Here is a 10,765-nt window from a genome sequence, read left to right on the forward strand (position 1 = left end):
AAGCAAAGATAATTCGCGCACCAACTTAGCACAGCCGCACAGCTGCCGCCGGTGACAGAAAAACGAAAGCAGACGACGAGAAACGAAGTTGTAAACGCTTTATTGCGACAGACAAAAACCGAACTCGTTGAAATTACGGAAACTTTGTGCAAAGAATGTTTTCTATGCATAACATTAATAACGTGGTCAAGAAAGTTCTTTTAAATAAACTGCGCTGCCCCCTACACTCCTCGGTAGAGGGCTCGTTTCTCCGGTGGGTGCTAGATGGCGCCACGAGTAACATTGCAGCGAATCTTTCCGTTTTGGTTCTCCGTCGCTGCAGACGATGGAGATTTTCAAATAATTCTGACCGAATCAGGCGAGTACCCCACCTAAATGTAATAAAAAACTAAACTGATCACTCAATGCAACCTCTGTGAAAAATTTGAGCCCGAACAAACGTGCGGTTACGCCGAGAGATTTTTTTTCGATGTTCTCTGATTTACGCAACACGATACGGACCGCGTAGATACAACCCAATGGACGTGTGATAAGCTGTCGACCTTTGAAGCAGAGTGGAAGCAACATAGGCCGCCTGGCGGGTGGTCAGACCCTTTTTTGCTCGGCCGCGAAACAGCTTGAGTGTCCGCTCTTTACGTAAGTATGTTTCTCTATGGTAAATCTCCGTGGAGCATGCCCGCGTCAGTCAAAGCAATGCATCGCAGCTACTCTCAGTCCTACCGCTCACGCCCAACATACCCTTGATATGCACCAGCTTGAGATACGGTGCATTTCTTTGCCCTTTTTGTCGCAATTAAGAGATTTTAGCTGGCAGCAAACGAAATTTCATTCCGTCAACAGCGTCGTCTGCGCCGTCGTCTGCTCCGTCGTCTGCTAGGACATCCGGGGCACCCTGGGTGATGGGAACACAGGGTCGCAGCTTCTACAAACGTCGTGTCACAAAAGTATTTAAAAGCGCTTTAGTGGTCGCACTTAATAAAAAAATAAAAATATAAAATATGTTTGTTTTGAACATAATTTAAATATTAGGAATAAAAAAGCGCATTTGAGTTGTAGTTGAAATTTCAACGACGCAAAAACGGGGGCAAAGCCGCTGCCGCCGGCGCAATGCCAGTGCGTGCGTTGCTTCACGTTTTGTGTTATTTGGCTTTTCATGGCATTGTTTGAGTGCTTGTGCGGCGTACATGTGTGAAGAACAGAAGTGTGCTTTGGAAGCCAACGACGAGTATTACGGCCAGTCAACATCGGTGAGTTTGGACGGGCAAAGCCATGAAGAAAGGCAGCTAGCGCTACGACGTCTTGTCATCTGGAAAGGCAATGAAGACGACGGCGCTGTTTTACTAAGCCTGGATGAGCTGCATGATCGGTGAGTCCCGTCAACGCTTCTCTATTACTGATCTGTATTCACACGCGTTATTAGTGTGCGGCTATATAGGGATGGCAGTGGAGGCAGTCTGCGTGCGGTTGCCTCAGTTATAATGCGTTGCCAGAAAGAACGGGCGTGTAGCCTGCGTGACAAGTGTTGCTTCATAGTCTATGTCTGCGTTTAGTACTCAGGTGCCGTGGTAAATAAAAATGCCACCAGAGATCGCAACAGAGTTATGCGGTCGCTTGCTACCGCTGCAAAAAACTACAGACAATGTTTACTACATTCAGCTGGCATGGATTTGTACTGCGTAGAAGACGACGATGAGTGCCGCGTGTGAGAGCGCTTTTGCTTGGACAGCTGAGAACAGGCAAGGGAACTGACAACGGGCGATTTGCTCGCGGCTGGTACTCATCGGATGGATTTGTGCTATTTAGAAGATTATTATGAGCAGCAGTGCTGCGCGATGAAGCACTCGCGCTAGGCGAACTGCGAACAGACGACGGATGATTTTGCTAGGTGTTGGTGCTCATCGGATCAGTGCTTACTTCTTTATATTCGTCATGCAAATTTTTTCGAAGACAGTGATCGCATGTGGAAGGCTGGCGCATGTTTACTAGTAATTTGTAAACTTTTTATCTGTGCTTCCCCATTGGAACAGAATTTGGCAATATTATGTCAGTGAGGTCGTTCTTGTGTCTTCCCTGAACTGTAGGCGTCCATGCTTCGTCACCTTCAGGGCACTGAAGTGTTGGGGATGGAACTGCACACTTATTTGAGATTTCAAGCTTTTTGCTGTATACCTCGCTTATGCGGCCTGCTTTCATGTCGTTCGCAATTGGTAATGGTTTGTTGTTCATTTTCACCTGCTCTTATTTATTCTTGGTTGACTGCCGGCAGCAGTTCTCCGCGCTCGGAACTGTTCCCAGGCACGGAACCCTACCCACAGACGTCCCTGCACCACACTCACCAGTCTTCTTCGGTATTTTTTTTTCTCTTGCCCCTACTTGCATTACCACTCGACAAATGTTTTGCTGTTTTTATTTGTGTGCAGATTTGTTAAATGCACTACTAATTTTCGTATCATGCTCAGTTGTGACGTGAGATATCGGGCTCCTTGCTATTGAATGCATGCCTTTTCCATTCTCTCTTCTCATTTATGCAAGGTAAACTGGTCGACTGGTTGCTACGTTCAGTTTAAGAATACATTAGATGCTGGTGCAAGGCACCCTAATAGTAATTAACTAAAGCCTGCGCATGCTATATTCGAATAGTTGGGCTTTTTTCATCATGCATAAAAATGAAGCGGTATTCCAGCCAGCTCATCTTTCAATGTGGTTATGACAGTCATGTAAATGTACTCAAAGAATGTGTATGGGTGTTTCACATACAATCTCCTTATTTATTTTGTCATGGGCCACCTCACTGCTTTTTGTGTTCCTATATTAATACCTTATTTTAGTTTCTGAAGCAGTCGACAGTTTGTTTTGTTGTCATTCATGACATTGTCACTGGCACTGACAGCTGTTGGTCGGGACGTATTTATCTGCAGTTGCCAGCTGCCAGCATCTGCTGGGCCATGCGTGCTTCCTGCCTTCAGCTGTGCCATCCCTCCAAGCCATTCATGGTAATTATCTTTTTCAGTTACGCATACCTTACCTGCCTGTTTTGAAAAATATTTTTTCAACGTAGGCTCACTGCTGTGTTTAAAAATGCATGCAGAACTCTACATGCACTTTACAGCAGTACATCAGCTTATAATTACATGAACTGCAAATTTGTACGAAATATAGCCGCTCATGTAGCTCTTGACACTGCGCTGTTATTATAAAGGAGTTGAGCCTGCTTCAGGTGCAGTGACTATTCCACACCTGTTGCCTGTTATGCATGTGTGTCCTCTAAAAGGGCCAAAATGTTCGTTTATCTTTTTAAAAACGTTGTGCTGTACAGTAATACTTTAATGGTATTTCTTGCTTGTACACTGAAATGTCAGTCAGTAAAGTAACATTGTATGATGACACCAAATCTTGCGTGGCATAGCATCCTTGCAGCGTACTTGGCAAGCTCCTGTCAGCGCAGATGTATTGCTGGTTTATTGCTGTAGCATGTGGTTATACTGCACAGTTTGTACCTCTACGTTCTTGAAAGTATCCTTGAAAAATTTAAAATTGGTTTTTGAGGCGAGGAAGTGACAGAGTAACTGTCTCGCATCTTGATAAGCGACTGAACCATGATGCAAGGGAAGGGATAAAGGAGGGAGTTAAAGAAGAAAAGAGGTGCCGTAGCAGAGGGCTGCAGAATAATTTTGGCCACCTGGGGATCTTTAACCTGCACTGACATCAAACAGCATGCAGTTTAGCCCGTGTTCACTTGGGCCCGCATAAAAAAAAAAACGAGCAGACCTTCTTAGAACTAACATTTCATTGCACCAGCTACTTTGTAGTTTTGACTGCAGTGACCTGAAATCAACGGTTGTTTACTTTGCACAACCCACATACCCTGAACAAGATGCGATGATGCTAGACGAGGTGACCCTCTCTGCATAGCAGCGGGTTGGTTCAGGAAATGCGAAGACTCGTGGAGAAGCGCTCAGTTATATTTGATTTCATGTTATTGTAGTATTAGTGGTGAGTTGTAGTATAAGTGATGAATTCTTGTAAATGATTGAGGACATCAATACTCAGTGTGAAAATGAGAGCTAAATCAATACTTAATAATCAGGAAAGAGGCCATTTTATGAAATGCAGTCAGGCACTGGAAGTCTGAACAGAATGCACCTCGGCCAGGTCATGCACAGGTATAGAGCATTTGAAAGAAATGGTTGGGAGAATAAGAAAGGGGTTTATTGCCTTAGGCATGCACTCAGAAGTTACTAGCAGCACCTTGCAGTATTCTCAAAAAGAAATTTTAAACTGCTTTGCATTTGCTAAGCTGTCGGGAAAAGTGGGGTACACGATAAAAGGCTTAAATTGAGAACAGTGCGGTGAACCACTCAGGAAAATCATAGGGTTAATGATAAGAGATTGGGAGAGAACTGAGTTGGTTGGAAATAAATGCAAATCAAAATCTGAGCGGGAATCATAAATGGACATAGGCAGGACATACATATTTTAAAGAAGCTGACCATCCTTTTGGATAGTGGAGTGGTTACTCGCAGCAGGAAATTGTGCTCTTCTTGCCTTCATTTTAAGGACATATGCTTTGTGTCTTACGTCTCTTGGCCTGCCATAGGCAGCATATGCTCATAATAAATTTTTACCTGTCTAATTATGTGGCATAGGGAGATTTGAACTATATAACCTCATCAATGCACACCCTCTCTGAAGTGAACTTTGTCAACCCCGTCAGTCACCACATTGATGCATGTCACCCCAAATGGGAGCCGTCATGGTGCTGAGTGGTTATTATGCTTGGCTGCTGGCCTGGAAGAGGCAGGTAAAGCAAGGATGGCAGTGTTTTGTAATGTCCACAGGGCATTCATCCAAAGCACAGTATGCATGTAATTCCTTTCTTTTTGTGCAACATAAAACTTCTTCCCTTTACCCTCATGGTTGAAACAAAATGCTGAATACTTCACCACTCAAAAAATGAAGGCCATTGTGCTGCTCTACAAAATATCAGGCTGCAGCGGTTGTTGCGAGGCAAATTCACTAGGTTGTCATCATCATCAGCCTCACACCCACTGCAGGGCAGAGGCCTCTCCCGTGTCTCGCCAATTAACACGGTCCTTTGCCAGTTGCAGCCACCGTATCCCCACAAACTTCTTAATCTCATCCGCCCGCCTAACTTTCTGCTGCCCCCTGCTACGTTTGCCTTCTCTTGGAATCCACTCCATCACTCTTAAGGACCACTGGTTATTTTGCCTTTGCATTACATCTCCTGCCCAAGCCCATTTCTTCCAAATAACCCACGTTTTTTTCACACCTATTTTTCAGGCTCCGCGTTTTTTTCTCACCTATTCGTCAAGCTGCAAGCCACTTGCACGCTCTACAAACCTATTTAAAGTACAATATCCAGCAGTTTTGCCATGGAGTGTGTAGTGCTAAAACAAAAAATAATACAAGTAATAGCTGATGATCTGCTACAGCAACAGAATTCCAAGAGTTTGAGAAGGGCAGTGCGAGAACTAGCAAGGCGGGATAGCGAAATTTGACAAGCAGCGGACCGGGATCCTGCAACTTGTCGAGGACAGGCAAATTGGAGACTTATGGAAGGGGCTGTAGTCTTAAGTGCACCTAGCTGGGCTTGTGATGCAGTGTATAGGGCCCTTTGTTTTTGAGTAAAACTGGTTTCTCCTGATTGTTGCATTCCAGAAAGATTCCTCAAGATTGGGTTAAACCCAATCTTCGCGTGCAAATGTGCCTGTAAGAAAGTGTGGATTGATAATGCATGAAGCTAAAGAACCACTGGAGAGTAGTGGATACGTCTCGTATTTCTTCGTAGCTATATTGTTTAAACAGTGCTGGCTATTTTAATTCCTTTTTAATGCTTATTGCTCGTCGAGTTGCATAAAATTTTAGGATAAATTGAAAACTGCAGGTAGGTTTAATTACAATAATTATACCTGTATTTATGAAGCTCTGTTCGAAGAGTTTTTTTGCAATGAAGTGAGAGCAAGTGGTGCGGAATGCTTGTTACTGTGTCACCCTGCCAATATTTCTAGAACCCCTGGGACCACTGAGCTTGTGAGTATCTATGACTCAAAAGCTTGGAGCTGATTGCCCATTCCGAGGTTGTCTGTATTAACCGGTGCAAGGCCAAGGGCTCATAGCTAACAAGCATTTGACACCATAGAACTAGATGCAGTCAGGCTGGGACTGTGCAGTATGTCAGTGTTAACGAGGTTGGGATAAACGAGGTTTACTCTGCGAAGCTAGTGTGAAATAATAATTGTTCTTATGGAAAATATCGTTTTTTCTTAGTCATTGCAGCAATGCAAGCATATCAAATCTGATATCTCTCACTCATCCCTCTGTTTCAGTTTCAAGGGACCAAGAGTTGCGTGGAAGTCGTGCAAGGCACAAAGTTGCGTGCGGCTTGAGCCAGCAACCAGGAGCAGGCTGGGAATTTGCGAATTGCCAGTGGTATTCGCTCAGTCAAGCAGGCTTTACTGTAAGTACAGTGTTTTCGGCATAGCATTTCTTTGGGAAGTATGCATTGAGCTTGAATAGGACAAGCTGTCGGTCTAGTTGGTGCTGATCCTTTGTGGTTGACAGTGCTTAGAAACACAGACTGGGGTCAGAAAGAAAAAATATGAGGGCACAGGTGGTGACTACAGATTTATTCCAGAATCACCGAAACGCTGCATATATAACCAAAACGCAGGCGCCAACAGGTGGCAATTTTATGCACTCGTGGCAACAATAAGTGATATGGCCAATAGTGGGAAAACAACACAGACTAGAAACAGAAAACCATAATATAGAGCAGGGAAGGATGAAACCATAACAAGGTTAAAGGAATAGTTTTAAGCAAGTCATCTTTAAGACCACCAGCACGTGAAACAGTGGAACGGTTTGACCAAAATTTTTAAGTACTGGTCCAATAACACGGAACTAAAACACTACACGCAAACACAGATCAAGGGCAGTGAAATAAAAGCAAAATGGCAAGAAAAAACATGCGGTGAAATGAAAATGGTGATTGGGCAAGCAAACAAGAATTGGTCTACAAAGGTGAAGTGAGCTAAAAAACTGAAAGAATAACAGGGCAATAAATGCACATGAGCAACAAAGGTGAAGCCAAGAATTAACATGGCTAAAGGAGGAAGATGAGCTACTGTAAAAACGAGAGAGGTAAAATATCGAAAGATGAAATTCAATGAGTATGAAGGATAAAAGCAAACAAAAACGCGAAAATAGAGGAGTTGTCAGAAAAGTGAAGGCATGCAAGATGTTTATAAAACCAGGGCTAGGTCAAACAGAAAGAAAGGCAATCTTTTTTTCCGAGGGTGTTCTTGCCCATTAATCCTGGAGCCTCAAAATCCCGGCGGCTCCCACCAGTTCGTCATGTCAGCTTATTCTGGTGCCTTTTTAACACAATGGCACTTTTTCGAACATGGGTGGCATGGCTTCAGTCATAGTTTTGGATTCAGTCACAGTTCAGTCACAGATTTAGAAGGACGTGGTTGTAGGCCAGTTGGTAGGAAATCGTGAGGAGCAAAACCGCAAAACAGGATGGGACAAAGGCAGGCGAAACACAAGGCTGTACGACAACTGAACATTTATTGAAGTAATGAGTGCTCATATGGATCAGTTGCGCATGTAATCTGCAAACAATCGTTGCAAAAACAACCTAGGGAGGGAAACAAATTCTGATTCTTTCTGAAAAATGGACACAGAAGGCATGCTAACACACTTATCTGGCTTCGACCTCAGGATGGCAACAGCCTTGAGAATTTTTTTCCAACTGGCCCTTTATTCATCCAATAATAATGTGCAGTTCAGTTTAGGATAACAGTCTTTACAACTGGGACAGTAAACAGGCAGGCAAGGTCGTCCGGGCCTACCCGAGGAATGCTAATACTCATGCAAGGGAATGTTTCACCATCTACCAATTTGGCCGGTATAAAATTGACCACAGCTGAGAGGAATCGTGTACACCACCCCCGTTGCACATGGCACGAGGCATTCAAAAAAGTACTGCCAACGGGCATGTTGTACGAGATTCCCCTCAGCTGTGGCCAGTTTTATATTGTCCAAAGTGGTAGATGTTTACACATTTGTTTGCAAGAGTATGCGTGTTCCTTGAGTAGACCCGGAGGCGTTTGCCGTCCCACTCACTGTCTCATTTGTAGACTGCTATCCCAAACTGAACTGCACACAGATTATTGGATGAAGAAAGGAGCAGTTGGAAAGAGAAATTGTCGAGGCTGTTGCCCTCTTGAAGTCTTAGCCAGATAAGTGTGTCAGCACGCCTACTGTGTTCATTTTTCAGGAAAATTAGCGTTTCTGTCTGTGTTTCCCCCGGTTGTTTTTGTTTCGTTGTTGAGCAGGTGATTATCATATTTGCTCAGCTCCATGGTTGCCATTGAATTTTTTTGCCTCTTTACGATTGTTTGCAGATTACACACGCGACTTGTCTATGTAAGCACTGCTGTTCTTCAATAAATTTTCAGTTGTCAGTACGGCCTTGTGTTGTCACCTGCTTCTGTGCGATACAGTTTTGCGGTTTGGTCTTCCCGACTGGCAGATTCCTGAGAGATGTACCCAATAAATCAATCGTATGCTCCCTTATCCTTTCATTGATGCCAATGAATACCTTGCGGCAAGACAAAGGGATTGATTAAACGCCCTCCGTGCATGGCGCTAAGGGTTTTCTGTACCGCTTGGTGCAGCGTCTTTTTTTTTTCATTCAGGATTCCACAACTGTGATAGGTGCTAGGGGGTCAGAAAAGGCAATGTCTACTCCTACTTTCTCTTCGATTTCCTTAAAGTGCTGTGAAATTTACCTTTAGAAAATTCAAGAGATAGAGTAGATGCTTTTTTTTTGCTGCCGCCCCCCCCCCCCCCATCACCTATCGCACCTCTCTAGGATCGTCAATGAAAAAGAAACAGGCTACACCGCATTTTACAGAAACCCTTAGCGGCATGCGCAAGAAGTGCTTGCTCAATCCCTTTGTCTGGCCGCAAGGTATACATTGGCATCAATGGAAGGCTAAGAGAGCATTACACTGATTTATCGGGTACATCTCTTAGGTACCTGCAAGTCCACTGCTGATAATGGGACGCAAAAGAGCCATGCTGCCCAAAGTTCGAAAAAGCCACTGTGTTAATAGAGCCCCGTAATAAGCTGACGCAATGCAATGGTGGAAGCCGCAGAGATTTTCAGGCTCCGGGGTGAATGTAAAGAACACGCTTGGTTTCACTCAGAGGATTGCCTTTCTTTGTGGACGTACTTGATCTAGCCCTGGTTCTACATGTGTGTTACATGCCTTGCCTCTTCCGCCAACTTCCCTCTTTTGGTGTTTTTCCTTGATTTTTGCCTTCATACTGGTTATTGAATTTCACTTTTTTTTATATTTTATCTCTCGGCTTCACTGTACGTCATCTTCCACTTTTAACCATCATAACTGTTGGCTTCACCTTTGTGGCTCATGCGCGTTTTTATTCCCCTTTTATACTTTTAAATTTTAGCACACTTCACCTTCGCTTGTTGCTCAATTCTCGTTTGCTTACCCAATCACCATTTTGCTTGTATTGCGTGTTTTTTCTTACTATTTCTCCTTCATTTTTTTTTTCACTGCGCTTGGTCTGTGTTTGTGCGTAAGGTTTTTTAGTTCCATTTTATCTGACCAATTCTTAAATATTCTTTTGGTCAAACCTATGCACTGTTGGCAGTCTTTTAAAAATGACTTGCTGATAAATTTTTCTCTCACCTTGTTCTGGTTTTATCCTGTGCTGTGTCTTCTGGTTTTTGCTTCTAGCTTTTGTTGTTTTTCCACTATTTCTCATACAACTTCATGTTACCACGAGTGCATAAATGACTGCGTGTTGGTGCCTGTGGTGTGGGTATTTATGGGTATGGTATGTGGTGTGGGTATTTATATTTTGTTCATTTCATTAGCAAACTTTCTCTGTCTCTCTATTGCTTTGCTATTTGTATCTGCAGTATAGTATTATGCAGAAATATGTCAAGCTTAGATCCAAGAGATATGGCGTAGATTTTAAGTTCTATAGTCAACCACACTGACATTACTTATTACGCTATCGAGGCTTTTTTTTGGCATGTGCTACCCGGTACAGAACTGATGTGGCCTACAGCGGTAAATATCGTTTGAATGGGCATAAATTGAATAGGAAGGCAAATTTCCCATTTGCCTATGTAAATAGATTGGGCAATCATCATGTGCTCACAAAGCTCATAAACTTTTCTGTTTCCAAAACTTTCTGTAAAAGGCACTGACCCACTGATATACACTGCAGTTACTTTTGCCTAATCCTGATATTATTTACTGAAGATTGGTTTGAGGGAAAGTCCACTGAGCTCGAATGAGTGCACGGCAGCTTGTCTCTGTCCAAAGTATTTGGAGAATAATGAATTTTGTTACCTAGCAGAGATAAAGCAAGGATGGCAGTGTTTTGTAATGTCCACAGGGCATTCATCCAAAGCCCAGTATGCATGTAATTCCTTTCTTTTTGTGCGACATAAAACGTCTTCCCTTTACACTCATGGTTGAAACAAAATGCTGAATACTTCACCACTCAAAAAATGAAGGCCATTGTGCTGCTCTACAAAATATCAGGCTGCAGCGGTTGTTGCGAGGCAAATTCACTAGGTTGTCATCATCATCAGCCTCACACCCACTGCAGGGCAGAGGCCTCTCCCGTGTCTCGCCAATTAACACGGTCCTTTGCCAGTTGCAGCCACCGTATCCCCACAAACTTCTTAATCTCATCC

General features: G+C 43.5%; 1 protein-coding gene across 2 annotated transcripts; it reads left to right on the forward strand.

Moving 5' to 3' along the window:
• The first annotated feature begins 808 nt into the window (after positions 1 to 808).
• LOC149357144 (uncharacterized) lies at positions 809 to 6,759 on the forward strand. Of its 2 annotated transcripts, none has more exons than XM_089577883.1 (4): positions 809 to 1,366; positions 2,267 to 2,348; positions 2,919 to 2,993; positions 6,348 to 6,759. In XM_089577883.1, the coding sequence occupies exons 1-4, from the start codon at positions 1,185 to 1,187 to the stop codon at positions 6,405 to 6,407; spliced, it is 399 nt and encodes a 132-aa protein (XP_089434009.1). In that variant the 5' UTR covers positions 809 to 1,184; the 3' UTR covers positions 6,408 to 6,759. The 2 variants fall into 2 exon arrangements, with proteins under 2 accessions (XP_089434009.1, XP_089434011.1); XM_089577885.1 differs by having other exon boundaries at positions 2,270 to 2,348.
• The last annotated feature ends 4,006 nt before the right edge of the window (positions 6,760 to 10,765 follow it).

This window comes from Amblyomma mixtum, chromosome 3 (genome assembly GCF_055824585.1).
Source record: "Amblyomma mixtum isolate Tamu chromosome 3, ASM5582458v1, whole genome shotgun sequence".
Taxonomy (NCBI): Eukaryota; Metazoa; Arthropoda; class Arachnida; order Ixodida; family Ixodidae; genus Amblyomma; species Amblyomma mixtum.